Here is an 18,676-nt window from a genome sequence, read left to right as displayed (position 1 = left end):
ATATTTACACAACAAGTTTGAGCTGTGCATTGTGATAGCAACTAACTACATGTGGCTGTTAAAATTAAAACCTAAATGAAAAGAAAATTATATTAAAAAGTCAACCCCATAGGCACACTGTGCATATTTCAAATGCTCAATAGCCATGTATGTCTAGTGGCTACTGTATAGGACAGTACAGATACAGAAAATTACTATTGCTAAAGAAAGTTCTACTGCACAGCACCACTATAGAAAAGTTCCCAGCTTTATAAAAAGGGCTAAGTTTTGTCTCTTTTCAGTTGTTCACTTCTCACCTATATGGAAATACTTAAGGCTATATCCTTTAGTGGAAATGGCATGATAATGATTGCAGTCAACTCTCTTCTTGAGAGTTTGGTCTAATCCAGGGGTCCTCAAAATACCGCCCGCGGGCCACATGCAAATACAAATATTGTATTTGTTCCCATTTTGTTTTTTACTTCAAAATAAGATATGTGCAGTGTGCATAGGAATTTGTTCATAGTTTTTTAAAACTATAGTCCAGCCCTCCAACGGTCTGAGGGACAGTGAACTGGCCCCCTGTTTAAAAAGTTTGAGGACCCCTGGTCTAATCTATCATCTTCTAATATGCTGTTGGGCTCTTTTTGTACTGGTTATTCTGGCAGGCCAGTGATACCACATTGCTCTTCCTGTTTTTAATATATTCTTTCTCTTAATAGAACTATCTGTCTACCAGTCTTACTGTGCACCTTCTTACACAGATAGAAATGCTTAGTAAGTGTAGCCTTAATATTGATAACAGAATAGACATGTATCTGTATAATTTTGTTAACCAGTGTCACCCCAATAAATTAAATAAACAGGAAATAAAGAATAGCCATGTAGTTCTATAGGCAGTACAAACCTTGAGCCTGTATCTGTCACTTAAAATAGAACAAAGAATCCTAGCCCCATGAGAATTTATCAGGTGATATTTCCTGAATGAAAAGTTACTTGAAAAATACGAAGAGATAGAACAGTTACACTATAAAAATGAAGGCAATTGCTGTGATCACCACTGTTACTAATGCCTTTTTGACATTCCACAGAGTCTTCCAAGGAAGAGAGTCCAGTGACTAGGAGAAGGTCACAGTCATCACCTCCTTATTCTACAATTGATCAGAAGTTGCTGGTTGATATCCATGTAGGTTTCCATCTTAACTCATAATACATTTATGTTTGTTCTTTTTCATTTTAAATTTCTTTTGACTTATTTTTATCTTTACTTGAGGGAAAGGTTAAAGTGTTTAGTTTTTAAGTTAATCTTTTAAAGACTTCTATTGATATGTGAGTATGCACAAGATGAAATCTAGAAATTAAACTTGAAATGGAAGAACATTTAATTGATCAACAAACAGCAAGTGAGGATATAGAAAGGGAATGCTTCTAGTGTACTGTTGATGGGAATGTAAACTGGTGCAGCCACTATGGAAAGCAGTATGGAGTTATCTAAAAAATTAAAAATGGAACTGCCTTTTACCCAGGGATCCCATTTCTAGGAATATACCCTCAGAATCCTGAAACACCAATCAGAAAGAATATATATGCACCCCTATGTTCATAGCAGCGTTATTTACAGTAGCTAAGATCTGGAAACAGCCTAAGTGCCTATCAGTACATGAGTGGATAAAAAAGTCATGGTACCTTCACACAATGGAATACTATGTAGCTATTAAAAAGAAAGATCTCTTATCTTTTGAGATAGCATGGAAGAACCTGGAGAGTATTATGCTAAGCGAAATAACTCAGTCAAAGAAAGACAAATATCACATGATTTCACTTATATGTGGAATTTAATGAATAAAATAAACTGACAAACAAAATATTACAATAGATATGGAAGCATAGAACAGACTGAAAGATCTCAGACGGAAAGGGGGTGGGAAGAGATAAACCAAAAAAACTTATATGAATATATGCATTGCCCATGGTCACAACAATAGTGCAGTAAAGGACTGGGGTGGGGCGGGAACTGGATGGAGGAGGGCAATGGGAGAAAGTAGAGGGGACAGCTGTAATACTTCAAAATAAAGATTAAAATATTTTATTTTCACATTCTTGTGTCAGAACATATTCAAGAGAAGATTATTAAAAGAACTATTTTTAGAAGCTAATCTCAAATTAAGGAGTAGAGGCTAGCTGCTCAATTTTTGTCTCATCATTTCTTGGATGATCAGGCAATGTATAAAAAGTAAAGAAAAGGAAAATTCCCTCCAACTGAATACATAAAAAGTCTTCCAATTCTTTGTGTAAAGTGCTTTTAGATCATTAGATTTTACTTTTGTAATTACTCCTACCCTAACACACACACACACACACACACACACACACACACACACACACACATCATTTGTAGCTCATTCAAAAGTTGCTTATATGATACATCACATACTTAAATGTGGATTTATATTAATATGCTTAAAAGTATTTGAGTTACTTTAAGACAACCTATGTTGTATAAAACTAAAGCTTGGAAATTAACATATCAATTTTAAGAGGTATGTATTAATCCCAATGTCAGAGAATAAAACAAAAGAAAAAAATACTCTATCTTCTATAGTGCATCAAATAATTTGTTTTACTCTCTAGCACCAAAACCTAATGTTTATCCTTCAGAAGACAAGTAAGGGTAATTTCAAAATGAGTAAATTTTTTCTTGTGTCATCCAGAAAGGTCATTAATGATCACAGCTTGAGGTTTGGGTTTTGTTATCTCATCATCACAAAAATGTTGGTTTTGTCTTCATTTCAATTGGAAATATATTTTTAAAATATTGTCAGCTTGGAAATGTTTCAATGTAGATGAAATTGCAAGGATACTAGAAACTACATTAACCTTTCTTATGCACACAGGTTCCAGATGGATTTAAAGTAGGAAAAATATCACCCCCCGTTTATTTGACAAATGAATGGGTAGGCTATAATGCACTCTCTGAAATCTTCCGGAATGATTGGTTAACTCCTGCACCTTTCATTCAGCCACCTGAAGAAGATGGTGATTATGTTGAACTCTATGATGCTGGTATTGATACTGATGGTGATGATAATGATTCTAATGATGTGTATGAAGATACTTATGAGCATGACAATGGCAATGATGCCTTGGATAACCATGTTGGTCAGGCTAATGATGTTGGTGAAGACCAAGATGATGATGGCAATGATGAAGGTGTTGATGACAAAGGCAATAATCATGATGATGCTCCTAGTTGGCCAAGGTTGTTTTTTTTCTGGATTACTTGAATTATCTATATTTTATAATTTTAAAACTATTTGCATCTTTGGTTTACTTGCAAAATTTATTGCTAAGTGAGTGAAGGAATTCCACTTGCATATGGGTAAATGTTGATTTTTAATAATATATTATTATTCAATGAAAACACTTAATTTTTATTTTATACTGTATTTTATTAATATTCAAGTATTAGATTCTTTAATTTTTATAAACAAAAACCTCATTTATTTTTTCTGTTCATTTCCTTTTTATTGAATTTATTGGGGTGACACTGGTTAACAAAATCATACAGGTTTCTGGTGCAAAATTCCACAACACATCATCTGCACAGTCCACTGTATTGTGTATTCACCACCCCAAGTCACCTGTTAACATTAATGTTACTGAAACATCCTGCCCTGTGAAACTGCAATAAGTATGAGAAATGAGGATGACAAATTTAGTAGTGTGTTCATTTAAAGCTATAAAGTGAAGCCCTAGTATTTTCAAACAAAATATCTAAATTTGCTTTAAGATGAATAAAAATTTGACTTTCACTCATATTTTGAGGCTGAAACTTACTAACATGGCATTATTGGAATGCTGAAAATTGCTATAACTAAATTCAGTATTTGTTAAATTTTATCTATTTATAAAGTAGCTGCCCAAAATGATAATATTTAGTGAAATAGTGTTTTTGGCATCCCACCAGTTATTTTTATGTATGCATTTAGTCCTTGCTCCTGCTCTAAATAGCCACTGTGTTCTTATTTACATATGCTCATGGCTTGTATTCAAACATATCTCAAAGAATAGTAGTTACTATACTTTTATATTTGTATAAAAATAATTAACAGTGGGAGAATTGTTTTCTTTATAATATTGAAATCCATATCTTGTTTTGGTTCAATTTTAATTTTATTGGGGGATATATATGACAGAAGAGGCATTTTTTTTCTTTTTTGCTAACTAAAATTCTACCAGGAATTCCAGGCCAAATAAATTTGCTTTTAGAGTTATAATAGGTACATATTTAGGATGCCTGTTATGCAAAAGATCATTGAGACATTTTGTTAAGCTTGGTTTTCTTAGCAGCTAATTAAATTACTATTTTAGCTTAATTAAATCTATATTACTTCCCTTCCTGGTGCCATAGAATGGGATTCTATAGCAGAGCAATGACACACATGTTAGAAAAACAAGGCACATGTTCACGTTAGCATAAATTATATATACTGCAAGAAGAATTATTCAAATATCTTGTGATTGAGTCAAGAGTATGGGCTTGATCATTCATGTGCCTGTGAATTTGCTAATACATAAAATAGTCTATTATTTTAAAAAATACATATTTTTATTACCAACCTAACATATGCTCTTAATACAGGATTAAAGTTATCTTCCATCTGCCATCCAAATGCAGCTAAGGAACTAATGGTAGCTATGGTGTTAATTCAGTATATAAGACTGAAAGGACATAAGGACATATTTCTTATCTAAATATTACCAATATTCACATAGAGCAAAAATGTGCCTAGAGATAGTACCTATGTATGCAACACATTTTAATTCAGTTTAATTTGCTGACTTTCAGACATGTTTTTGTTGGGTTGCTTTTCCCTGATCATTAATTGAATCTTGTTATCAGGTCAAGCTATGGCAGAGGTGCAAGCTGGAAGCAAAATGGTAGAGATGACGATAATGGAGGAGAAGGTACCTGCAGCAGCTATGGAAGCCAGAGAACCAGTAGAAGCCATTTAAGATATGCAGCCAGTGGGGACAATACAGCTATGGGAGATCACGAAGAAGATAAAGCCAATATAGGAAGTGGGAGAAGAGGCATGGAGGGCAATGGAGGTAGGGGAGTCAATGAAACCAATGAAGAGAGTGAAGTCTTTGAACTCAGTGAAGGAGAAAGTTGTTCAGAGACAGATGATCCAGGTTTGGAGAGGCCAACATCCCAGGACAATGAACATCAACAAGAGGTAATTCACCATTTGAAAAGGAGAATAAATTACTCTCCTTGTGAATGTGTTTGTTCATGTGATATGTCACATTTTCAGCCATTCCATATATATTTTAAACTTCAGAACAAAGCCTTAAATATTTTTAATTATAGCTGTAGGTGGATCTTTGATTCTTCTAATTTGGATGATTACTATTTATTTTCATGAACAAGAATATCTGCTTTATTTGCCTTTATTACTCAGATCACATGCTTGTTTTAACACATACTTTTTTATAGGAAGCTTTTACTTTGGTAAAATATGCATAACAAGTTTTTCCATTTTAAGTATTTTAAGTATAGAATTCAGTAAAATTAAGTACATTCACAATGTTGTACAACTATCACTACTAGTCATTACGGACCTAGGAGATGTATTTGTAAAGAAATTGCTTCGGCATATGTCTGAGATTTTGTTGCCTTTGGATTCCTCTAGTATTTTTATGGTTTCCCATCTTACATTTAAGTCCTTTATCCATTTTGAGTTTATTTTTGTGTATGGTGTAAGTTGGTGGTCTAGTTTCATTTTTTGCATGTATCTGTCCAATTTTCCCAGCACCATTTATTGAAGAGACTGTCTTGACTCCATTGTATATTCTTGCCTCCTTTGTCAAATATTAGTTGAGTATATTGGTTCGGGTTGATTTCTGGGTTCTCTACTCTATTCCATTGATCTATATGTCTGTTCTTGTGCCAGTACCAGGCAGTTTTGAGAACAGTGGCTTTGTAATATAGCTTGATATCTGGTATTGAGATCTCTCCTACTTTATTCTTCTTTCTCAGGATTGCTGCAGCTATTCAGGGTCTTTTTTTTATTCCAGATGAATTTTTGGAGAGTTCGTTCTAGGTCTATGAAATATGCCTTTGGTATTTTAATGGGAAGTGCGTTGAATTTATAGATTGCTTTGGGTAGTATGGACATTTTAATGATGTTGATTCTACCAATCCATGAACACGGTATGTTCTTCCATCTGTTTATGTCTTCCTCTATCTCTTTTTTCAACGTCCTGTAGTTTTCTGAGTACAGGTCTTTTACCTCTTTAGTTAGGTTTATTCCCCGGTATCTTATTTATTTATTTATTTATTTATTTATTTATTTATTTATTTATTTACTCTTTTGGTGTGATGGTAAATGGGATTGCTTTTTTAGTCTCTCTTTCTGTAAGTTCACTATTGGTGTATAGAAATGCCATAGATTTCTTGGCATTAATTTTGTATCCTGCTACATTGTCGAATTCATTTATTAAGTCTAATAGTTTTTTGATGGAGTCTTTAGGGATTTTTATGTACAATATCATGTCATCTGCGAATAAGGACAGTTTTACTTCTTCTTTTCCAATTTGGATCCCTTTCATTTCTTCTTCTCTTCTAATCTCAATGGCTAATACTTCCAGTACCATGCCAAACAGGAGTGGTGAAAGTGGGCATCCCTGTCTTGTTCCTATTCTTAGAGGAAATGGTTTAAATGGTTTTAGTTTTTGCCCAGTGAGTATGATGTTGGCTGTGGGTTTGTCATATATGACTTTTATTATGTTGAGGTATGATACGTATATTCCCACCTAGCTGAGAGCTTTTATCAAAAATGGGTGTTGGATTTTGCCAAATGCTTTCACTGCATCAATTGATATGACTATGTGTTTTTTTTCAATCAATTTGGTTTTGTAATGTATCAAGTTTATTGATTTTCGGATATTGTACCATCCTTGCATCCCTGGGATAAATCCTACTTGGTCATGGTGTATGATCTTTCTGATGTACTGCTGGATCTGATTTGCTAAGATTTTGTTGAGGATTTTGGCATCTATGTTCATGAGGGATATTGGCCTGTAATTCTCTTTCATTGTGTTGTCTTTACCTGGTTTTGGTGTTAGGGTGATGCTGGCTTCATAGAATGAGTTTGGAAGTGTTCCTTCCTCTTGAATTTTTTGTAGTAGTCTGAGGAGGGTAGGTTTTAATTCTTCCTAGAATGTTTGGTAAAACTCCCCTCTGAAGCCGTCTGGTCCTGGGCTTTTGTTTGCTGGAAGCTTTTTGATGACTGCTTCAATTTCTTCCATAGTTATTGGCCTATTGAGATTTTTAGATTCTTCCTGATTGAGTTTTGGAAGGTTGTATTTTTCTAGGAATATGTCCATTTCCTTCAGGTTGTCTAGTTTGTTGGAGTAGAGTTGTTCATAGTATTTTTTAACAATCATTTGTATTTCTGTGGGGTCTGTTGTTATTTCGCCTCTATCATTTCTGATTTTGTTTATTTGGGTCCTCTCTCTTTGCTTCTTGGTGAGCCTGGCTAAAGGTTCATCAATCTTGTTTATCCTTTCAAAGAACCAGCTCTTGGTTTCATTGATCTTTTATATTGATTTTTTTTTTATTTTTTTTGGTCTCTATGTCATTTATTTCTGCTGTGATCTTTATTATCTCCTTCCTTCTGCTCACTCTGGGCTTTTCTTGTTGCTCTCTTTCTAATTCTTTGAGTTGTAGAGTTAGATGATTTACTACAATTTTTTCTTGTTTTTTGAGGTAGGCCTGTAGAGCTATAAACTTCCCTCTCAGGACTGCTTTCATTGTGTCCCATAGGTTTTGGATTGTTGTGTTTTCATTGTCATTAGTTTCCAGGATGTTTTTAATTTCTTCTTTGATCTCTTTGGTAACCCAATCATTGTTTAATAGCATGCTACTCAGCTTCCAAGTGTTTGAATTTTTTTATTGTTTTTATTGTAGTTTATTTCTAATATTATGCCACTGTGGTCTGAGAAAATGCTTGATATGATTTCAATCTTCTTGAATTTGGGGAGACTTTGCTTGTGACCCAATATGTGATCTATTTTTGAAAATGCCCCATGTGCACTTTAGAAGAACGTATATTCTGTGGCTTTGGGGTGAAAAGCTCTGAAGATGTCAATTAAGTCCATCTGATGTAGTGAGTCATTTAGGATTGCTGTTTCCTTGCTGATTTTTTGTCTGGAGGATTTACCCAGTGATGTCAGTGGTGTATTAAAGTACCCTACTATGATTGTATTGTTGTCGATCTCTCCCTTGTTATCTTCCAAGGAATTTTTTTTATGTATTTGTGTGCTCCTGCATTGGGTGCATATATGTTTATCAGGGTTATAGCCTCTTGTTGTGTTGATCTATTTAGAATTATGAAGTGGGCTTCCTTATCTCTTGTTATGGCCTTCACTTTTATCAGATATAAGTATTGCTACCCCAGCTTTTTTTTTTCATTTCCATTTGCCTGAAAGATATTTTTCCATCTCTTCACTTTCAGTTGTGTGAGTCCTTTGTTCCGAGGTTGGTCTCTTGTAGACAGCATGTATATGTTTTTTTAATGTTTTTATCCATTTAGCCACTTGATGTCTTTTGATTGGAGTATTTAGTCCATTTATGTTTAAAGTTATTATTGAAAGGTACTTGTTTGTAGCCATTTTTATTATTTGTGACTGTGTTCCTTCTTACCTATTTATTTCTTCTTTTTACACCAGTCCCTTTAGCATTCCTTGCATTTCTGGCTTGGTAGTGATAAACTCCCTTAGTCTTTTTTTTGTGTGAAGCTCCTTATTTCCCCTTCAACTTTGAATGATCGCCTTGCTGGGTAGAGAATTATTAGATTCAGTCCTTTGATTTGCATCACTTTGTAAATTTCCTTCCATTCTTTTCTGGCCTGATGTGTTTCTGTTGAGAAATCATTTGATAATCTAATGTGAGATCCCTTGTATGTAAATTTCTGCCTCTCTTGCAGCCTTTAAGATTCTCTGTTTGTCCTGAACATTTGCCATAGTAATTATGATGTGTCTTGGTGTGGGTTTTTTCCGGTTCATCTTGTATGGGACTCTGTGCTTGTGTGACTTTTTTCTTCCCCACATCAGGGAAGTTTTCTGATACTATATCTTCAAATAGGTTTTCTAACCCTTGTTCCTCTTCCTGTCATTCTGGCACCCCTATTACTTTTATGTTGCTTTGCCTCATTTTGTTCCATAGCGTCCTTAGTCTCTCCTCCTGTCTTTTAATTTTTTTCTCCACTTGCAGTTCAGTTTGGGTGTGTTTTGCTTCCCTGTCTTCTAATTCACTAATTTGGTCCTCTGCTTCTCCTAGTCTACTGTTGAAACTTTCCTTGGTGTTTTTTATTGCAGCTATATTACTCTTAATTTCTTCTTGATTCTTACATAAGTTGTTGATTATATTTTTCATCCATCTGGTTTATGTAATGTATGAAGCTCGTTCTGAATTATTTTTCTGACATATTTCATGCCTCTCTTTCACTTAGCTGTTTTTCTGGCGATTTCTCTTTTTCTTTCCTTTGGGAGCTTCTTTGTCTACCCATTTTTGGTCTCACTGACAGATCTAGATGTCACGTCGTGCAGTGGCTGCTCCTTGGTGGCAGTGGCTCCTCGGGATGTGGTTGCTCCTTGCCCTTCCTGGCTGCAGATGTTGAGAAATCATCTGAGGTAGCGGCTGCTCCTCAGTTGGCAGCAGCTCCTCTGGTGGGTGCTGTTCGCAGCAGTGGTGTCTCCTCTGGCTGATGGGAGAGGCTGCTCACACAGCTGCTGTTCCTTGGATGGGGGTGGGCTGATCACGAGGCTGCTGCTCCTCAGATTCGGGCAGGCTGCGCGTAGCTGCTGCTCTTTGGACAGGGGCGGGCTACTCACGTGGCTTCTGCTCCTCGGACAGGGGTAGAATACTTATGTGGCTGCTGCTCTTTAGATCGGGCTGGCTGTGTGCTGCTGCAGTTCCTCAGATGGCATGGGCTGCTCATGAGGCTGGCACTTCTTGGACAGGGGCAGGTTGTTTGCAGGGCTGCTGCTCACACAGCTGCTGCTCCTCAGTCAGAGGCGGTCTGCTCGCACGGCTTCTGCTCCTCAGATGGGGGACAGGCTTTTTGCATGTCTGTTGCTCCTTGTGCGGGAGTGAGGTGCACGTGTGGCTGCTGCTCCTTGGACATGGGTGGGCCACTCACTCGGCTGCTGCTCGTTGGACTGGTGCAGGCTGTGTGTGGCTGCTGCTCCTCAGACCAGCGTGGTCTGCACAGGGCTGCTGCTCCTCAGACGGGGGCGGTCTGCTCCGGCAGCTGCTGCTCCTCAGACGGGGGCGGTCTGCTCGGGCAGCTGCTGCTCCTCAGACGGGGGCGGTCTGCTCGGGCAGCTGCTGCTCCTCGGATGGGGGCGGGCTGTTCATACAGCTGCTGCTCCTCAGAAGGTGGAGCAGCTTCTCATGTGACTGATGCTCATCTGGTTGCAGTGCCCTGGGCTAAAGCGTTGGGCCGGTCAGAGGTGAGCATGCTTCAGAATTCACAGGAGCCTGTGCCCAGCGTGGCTGGAGACTCATTGACCGTGAGACCACAGTCGAGATAGCAGGTCCCTGGCAGGGATTGGCTACCGAGTCCCAGATGTTATCTGAGGGCATCCTGGTTAGAGTTGAAGCTGGGCTCCCAGTTACAGCAGCTCTCCCATTCAAAAAGGCTAGGCCTCTGAGGATGAGCCAGCCTCCCAGTACTGTTTCCAACAGTAGCAGAGGCTGTCTAGTTAGGAAAGCCCAGTTAGCCTGCCCCCGAAGGTCTTGCGGGATCTAACTGTGCCTTATTCACACACACACAGACACACACCCCTCACCCAACCACACACTCCTCTTTTGCTCCCTCACTCACACTTGCTCCCTCACTCACTCATGCTCTCTCCCTCACTGCCGCCTTCTTCCTGCCTTTGTAGTTGGGCCTGGGGTGTTATTGACCCATTCATGGATGGAGTTTCCTCTCCAGGTGTCTGCTTATGTGGCTCGCTCTCTAGCACCTTGGCCAGACTGGATAAAATTCACCTCGACAAGACACAACACAAAGGGAACAAAGCACAAATGTATGCATGACACCAATAACCCCAATATAAGTGAATAAGTGACCACCTGAGCAAAGAGAATTAGGGGAGAGAAAAGAAAGCACAAATGATATCAAAGAGAGAGAAAAAGATAAGAGAGAAAAGAAAAAGCAAGATAAAGAAGAAAAAAATATATATATATGGAAAACACCACAGAACCAATAGATAAATAAAAAAAATATATACAAACACCCAGCAAAGAGGGTGGGGGCAGAATCTGTAGAGGCTGAGCTTATATACAGAAAATAAGGTTAAGAATTAGATGAATATGGGGAGGACCACAAGTCAGTATAGAGGAAGTAGAAAGGGGAGGAGTGGATAAGAAGAAAGAGAATGAGAGGAAAAGAATAATAATAAATTTACAAAAAAATATTTCAAAAATGGTATAAAAATAAAAATAGCAAATAAAAATAAGATAAAATAGAAGGTTGGAAAAATAATGCTAAAAGAAATAGAAAATAAATCAACAAACAAAAACAGGAAAACAAAGTAAAAAGAAGAAAAAAAAGATAACAAAATAATAATTAAATAAAAATGAAAAAGTGAAATGTCATTCATTTGGCTGGATTAAGATCCCAGTCTTCTGTATTGTACTGTTTCTCAGTTTCCTGTTGCTGGGACTGAAGATCTTTCTTTAGGCCTGTCCCTATGGACTCTCAGGGATTGTTCAGATTATTTTTTAATCCTTTGTACCATTCAGGGTGGAATCTGGTTGTGGTTGTATTGGTTGCCTGGAGACTAGAGGGAGGGGCTGTCTCTTCAGGACAAAATGGCTGCCCAGGTCCAGGCTCAGGTATGACTCAGTGTCAGACTTGCTGCCACTTCTCCTGTACCCCCTCCTCTCCCAAGATTCCACAAGTCCACACCTTCTACCACACCTCAGCCATGGGTAAGTGTCAGTAACCGAAAGGTCCTATGAAATAGGTTCAGTGAAGAAAAGCACAAGCCACAGAGAGGGGAAGGACTGTGCCTCTGCAAGCTCTTCGCCTGCCAGCACTGTGCTGTCTGGTCAGCCTTCAGGCTGCCCCCTCTGATCTCAGTCTTTTGTGACTGTGGACCCAGATCTAGAATCCCCTGCCTCCAGCATCCTGTGGACCTTCTTTCCACAGTCAGACACTGTTCCTGGCTCGGTGCTGTGCAGATTCCCTTTGACCCTCTGGGCTCAGAGGTCTGACAAACTCTCCTGCCCAGATCCTTGATTTTACCTTTCTCCAAGGGTCCTCTGCCCTTCCTGGCTGCAAACTGTCTCACCAGCTGAGTCTCCTTTACCAATTTGGGTTGGATGTTATTTGTTTCAGCTGCTCATTCTATTTGCTCATGACAAGGCTTGGGACACATCCATCTATTCTGCCGCCTTTGTGTCTCCCTAAAGAACTTTTTTACCATCCCTAAAAATTAAACAATTAACTCTATTATCTCTCTTCCAAAAACCTAGTAACCTCTATTCTACTTTTTGTTTAGATACCTTATTAAGCAGAAATATACAATATGTGTTCTTTTCTGTCTAGCTTATTTCACTTAGCATAATATTTTCAAGGTTCATCCATGTTTTAGCATATGTCAAAATTTCTTTTATTTTAAGGCTTAATGTCTCAGAGTATGAATACATTGCATTTTGTTTATCCATTCATTCATACACAGACATGTGGGTTGTTTTAGGCTGCTTGCTATCATGAATAATGCTGCTGTAAAAAAATTGGTATATACATATCTGTTGTTGTAGTCTCTGTTTTCAATTCTTTGGACTACATACCTAGAAATGGACTTGCTAGATGTGTAATTGATATTGTGGTATTGCTAGATTCTATTTTAGTTTTGTAAGGAACTGTTCACACATACAATTAATGCCTAAGTAACAAACTATTTTCACATGATGATTTGTCATTCACAAAAGGTTTGCTGACTTTATAAATAGGTTAAAAATACTCAGACAGCTACACAGATGCTATATATAAGAACTCAAGGCCCTAGCTGTTTTGGCTCAGTGGATAGCATGTCAGCCTGAGGAATGAAGGGTCCCAGGTTCGAATCCGGTCAAGAGCACATGCCCAGGTTGCAGGCTTGATCTCCAGTGGGGGGCGTGCAGGAGGCAGCCAATCAATGATTCTCTCTCATCATTGATGTTTCTATCCCTTCCTCTCTGAAATCAATAAAAACATATTTAAAAGAAAAGAACTAGAGGCCTGGTGCACGTAATTTGTGCACTGGGGGGGTCTCTCAGCCCAGCCTACACCCTCTCACAGTTCTGGAGCCCTTGGGGGATGTCCAACTGACAGCTTAGGCTGAACAACCAGTTATGATGCACACTGACCACTAGGGGCCAGTCACTCAATGCAGGACCTCCCACAGGGGGAGTGCCACTCAGCCAGAAGCCCTGAGCTGGACTCATGGCTGGCAAGCACAGCAGTGGTGGTGGGAGCCTCTTCCACCTCTGCAGCAGCACTAAGGATGTCTGACTGCCAACTTAGGCCTGCTCCCTGGACTGCATTAGGCCTCTAGAATGTAAATAAGATGTCCAGCAGAGTACCTAGTACATAGTAAAAATTCCACAAATGTTAGGTTTCTAAATTTTATAGTTAGAGACTTCAAGCTCCTTGAACTTATCCTGTGATATAAATTATCTCAACATAACTTGTGTCTCTCTTTCAGATGAAATTGTTGGGTTCATCTGGCAAATGTGCATTTTATATAGGTGCAGAATTATAGACATTAACAAATTTTGCATTCTATTTTTCAAATGAACTCCAGGAATATTGTATTTCTCTCACTGGTAAGTTCCTAATAAAATCAAAATTAATTTTTCATCTTTTAGGAATCAGTTGGCAGAAGTGGGACCTCAAACGCCATTGCCTCAACACCTAACGATGAGAATGACAGTATAGACATATCAGAAGCATCAACAGAATCAGGTTTTTCTGCCAGTCACTCATCTCCTTTCAACATTTCTGGGAGTGCTACAAATACTGAGTTTGCCAATTCCATTTGTAAGTGTGTTTAATCTCCAAACGCTGATGTCTTTTCACATATTAAATACAGGGTTTGACCACTAATTCAGGATTTGAAAAGAATTAAATCATTCTGATATTCAGTTGACATTAAGCCAGATGGATATAAGCTTTAAAAATCTACTCTTCTCTGAGTCTATATGGCACCTAAATTTGAACTACAATTGAAAAATTGAGTCCCTCATTTGTAATTTTTTTGCAATCTAAGCACAGTAACTTGAAATACATTTATATTCAGAAATGTATTTTAACTGTCATGATTTGTGTTATCTGATGGTTTAGGAGTTACAGAAATGATACCTACATTTAAAAAATAAAATGCCATAGAAAAAAAGGAACTTATCAGGGCTGTGTCTCATTTGTGGAAACACGCAAGCACGTATTATGTAAACATTAGTAATTTCTCTCAATATAATCTCCTTACTTCTTCACAGTATATACTGGATTAGTGGAAGTACCTGAGAAATCACCTAAGAAAACCTCTGAAGTAAATGTTAACCCACTATATGTCTCTACTGCATGTAAAAAACCACTAATCCACATGTATGAAAAGGAATTTACTTCTGAGATCTGCTGTGGTTCTTTGTGGGGTGAGTTTGGTTTCTTTAAAATGAGCTGTTGCTTCTTTGAAGATTATATTTTATCTATGTAATAAAGCTGTGAAAAAATCATAGGTATAAAACGTTTATTTTCTATTACCAAATCATTACCAAGAAATTAAATAAATATATTTATATAATTAATTTGCTCCTTTTTGCTGATTTATCTTCACTGAATGTAGTTTGATGTTTGAATTGGTGTTTCCTACCTTTTTATTCTATTTTTTCTTTTTAACCTGAATTAACTGAACTGAAATATAAAATTGAATTAGGTTATGATTTTTTAAAATTTTTGAGTTTAGTATGTTTTAGTATAAGATGTGCAGCATATAATTAATGAGATATTACAAGAAATATTTCTGCAAGTTCTTGTTTTAAAATAATCTTGAGAATTTGTTGAGAAAGTTACTTCTATATCTTTGATAGACTTTTTCAGTCCTTTATTCCAGAAGAATGAATTACTAATATAACCATATTAGTAGTGCTGAGACAATATTTTACCTTAAGCCAGTTTATAGCATAAATGAAACAATAAATGAACAGAAGAAGGGGAGAAATCCAAAGGAAATGCCAATCTCCAATTTTCAAATTCATAGATTTTACTTCATGTATGATTGAACATGGGACAGAACTTTATATTAAAAATAGAGCAATGTAGTGGACATTATAGTTATAAGGATTGAACAGCCTAGGTTAAAACCTAACATCCTCAAAGTTTTTGCTAATGTAATGTATCAGATTTAAGAAACCCAAGTTTACTTCATTATCATTTCAGTCAGGTGACTACCCAGTTCATGCCTAGTAATTAATTTTCATTATTTGTGAAAAATTATTTTGAAAAAGAAGAGATTACAGTAAAAATTGACTGCATTTCCTTCTCCCTCTCAGATTCCCCTGTAGGAGAAAAATGTAGTTTGTAAATCTGCCACTGGTCTAGGCATTACTTATAGAACTGGTAAAAGACAGAATGGGAAAATGAAGGCAGAGATCCTTGCCTTTACCCCTAGAGAAAAATATTCTCCAAGAAGGAACATATTGAAGTAATCTTTCTTATATTACCTTGCTGATTTTCCCCTGTGTCTTAGGATATGGAGGAAAACTCCCACAGTGGTTTGAAGTACATTCGAACTTTAGTTTAATCTTCTATTTCAGTTTTGTCATTCTGGTATTTTAAAACAGTGCTTATATGTTTTTTGTTTGTTTGTTTGTTATTGTTTTTTGAGTGACTAGAACCAGCAGAAAAGAGTGTCAAAATTTAAATACACAGAAGTAGGGATTAATTTAATAGACTTTTTGCAATGTAAATATTTTAATATATGTAGTATGAACACAGAATCATTCCATTTTAAATCAGTTTACATATAATTATTTTCAAAACATTAAAACCCATAGATATAGTTAGAAATGAGAAATCAACTGAATTGATATCTTTGTAGGTGCTAGACATATTTAATATTTAATGGTAACTTTCCAAGGGGTTGATTGATTTTTATAAAGTTTGGGACACAACTAAGGGTTCTGAGATAAAATATGGCACACTAGACACCAGCCAGTACAATATTGCCAAAGGGTATTATCTTCTATATTTGTATGTATTTCAATGAAATTTGTTCTGTTCGTAGACATTCCATTTTTACACAGAATAAGGTTAACATTAGCCTAAAATGATACGCCACCTTTATATAAATCAGAACATTGGCATAACAAAAATACTTATATAAAATTAACTAATATAAAGTTAATTATAAAAATATAATCTGAGCTAATATAGAACTTTTCTTTTTATATATAAACAGGAGTGAATTTGCTGTTGGGAACCAGATCTAATCTGTATCTTATGGACAGAAGTGGAAAGGCAGATATTACAAAACTTATAAAACGAAGACCATTTCGTCAGATTCAAGTTGTAGAGCCACTCAATTTGCTGATTACTATCTCGGGTTTGTTTAAGAACTAAAATTAGCTGAATAATTATACAAATTAATTAGGTTTCAAACTGGGTTAAAGACTTTCTCAGGAGAAGGTGTTAATAGGAAAGCACTTTAAATATCACATTTATTTGGGACACCAGACTTTCCACTAGTATTTTTTTAACCTATTTATAATTTAAACTAACTTCTGACTTTCCTTTGGTATCTGTATATTTGATTGCAATACACCTAACCTAGGTCAATTATAAGAAAAGCCATGTGTTTTATTAATTATTTTAGAGCGGGAGAGAGAGAGAGAGAGAGAGAGAGAGAGAGAGAGATACGAGAGAGATGAGAGAGACACATTGATCAGTTGTCTCAATTACTTGCCCTGACAAGGATTGAACCTGCAAACTTTTGGTGTATGCCAGAATGACGCTCTAACCAACTGAGCCATCTGGCCAGCACTCAGGTCTTTTCTTATTATCCACCTACTACTTCACAACTCACAATTTCTCTTATTATCCACCTACTACTTCACAACTCACAATTTCACCCACCCATGCACACATAACCACACTAACGTCCACTATATACCTTTCTTGTGATGTATTCGAAGCAACAAAGAATGAAGTAAATAGATAAAAATGATACTGTGTTGTCCCTGGCACAAGCTTATCATAAAAGCCTATGGATAGGGTTAGTAACTAGACTGGATCCTCTAAGGCAGTGGTTCTCAACCTGTGGGTCGCGACCCCTTTGGGGGTCGAACATTACATATTGTTTTTGTGATTAATCACTATACTTTAATTATGTTCAATTTGTAACAATGAAATTGGGGGTCACCACAACATGAGGAACTGTATTAAAGGGTCGCGGCATTAGGAAGGTTGAGAACCACTGCTCTAAGGCCTCTCCACTCTATTCATACAGTAGTTGAATTTCTTAGCTTTGGTCAGCCTGAGCTTGAACCTTTTAATATGAGAGAGCAAGTATATTGATGTTAGTAATGTTAGCATTAAAACTGACTATAGGCCAAAGATGGCAGACAAAAGGACAGAAAAATTTTAAAAATGGTTTGAGTGTAGAATAAAATGATGCTAAATGCAGTCATTTAGATATGTTTATATACTTCCAGCTTATACCTAATAGACATATTGTACATTGATTAATATTTATCTGTATTCTTAAATATGATTAACTTTGCTTTAAGTTTTAGTAAGAGAATAAAATCCTCTATAGATGCTAAAACCTCACAATTTTTATCAGATTATACAGTCATCCTTTTATAACTGCTTGATGTACATAAAAGCAACATTTAGCAACATTTGAAAATACCTGGGTGGCTGGATAACACAGTGTTTTACTTTTTATTCAGTTTTCTCTAACCTAAATGTGCCATTTTTAAAGCTGAAAATTTTTTCAAATGTGGATTATTTTTGCCTCAGATAGTACAGAGAACATCAGTGTATAAATATGTCTAATAGTTTAGTGCACACATTTATTTTACCATTTAAGAATAGAATGACAACAGATATGGATGTCTGAATTCTAACATTGTTTTTTAAAGTATCATATAAAGCTATATTTAAGATTTATCTTATAAATAAGAATCATATTATTGGGCCTAGAAATCTTTTAATCATAAACCCTAAAATGAATATAAAACCACTAAAAAGAAACATGAAATTTTAATGGCCAGGTTTTCCTGAAGGAATTATAAAATGTTGATGGCATTTATAATTAGAAAATTAATATTAAAGATAAATTGGGTTGAGAAAAAATAATAAAACCATTCAACTAGTTTGTAAATATGCCAAAATGAAAGAGCACAGAGAGATCCATCCCACTGTCCCTGAATGTCTAACAGTGAATACATGAGGCAGCCCTCTCATTCATACCCAATACCAGGGACAGTTTCTCCATCTTTGAATCCTAGAAGGATCATGACTTAGATGAAAGCCAAGATACAAATGAATGGATGGTAATTCTGTTGCCTGCACAGTGGCAGTCTTAATCTGCCCCAAAGAAATATTTTACATTCACTTCAGACAGGCACATAGGT

At 36.5% G+C, this 18,676-nt stretch overlaps 1 protein-coding gene across 1 annotated transcript in view; it reads left to right on the top strand.

The window, feature by feature from the left end:
* The window catches only part of NRK (Nik related kinase), a 168,896-nt gene that overhangs the window by 132,224 nt on the left and 17,996 nt on the right, over positions 1 to 18,676 (top strand). The window contains exons 17-22 of the mRNA XM_023756920.1: positions 1,071 to 1,165; positions 2,874 to 3,238; positions 4,883 to 5,219; positions 13,910 to 14,081; positions 14,537 to 14,692; positions 16,498 to 16,641. Coding sequence (XP_023612688.1) covers positions 1,071 to 1,165; positions 2,874 to 3,238; positions 4,883 to 5,219; positions 13,910 to 14,081; positions 14,537 to 14,692; positions 16,498 to 16,641 — 1,269 coding nt within the window. The remainder of the gene's footprint in view (positions 1 to 1,070; positions 1,166 to 2,873; positions 3,239 to 4,882; positions 5,220 to 13,909; positions 14,082 to 14,536; positions 14,693 to 16,497; positions 16,642 to 18,676) is intronic.

Source organism: Myotis lucifugus, unplaced genomic scaffold (assembly GCF_000147115.1).
Source record: "Myotis lucifugus unplaced genomic scaffold, Myoluc2.0 scaffold_2, whole genome shotgun sequence".
NCBI lineage: Eukaryota > Metazoa > Chordata > Mammalia > Chiroptera > Vespertilionidae > Myotis > Myotis lucifugus.
This window is presented reverse-complemented; position numbering and strand designations above follow the sequence as displayed.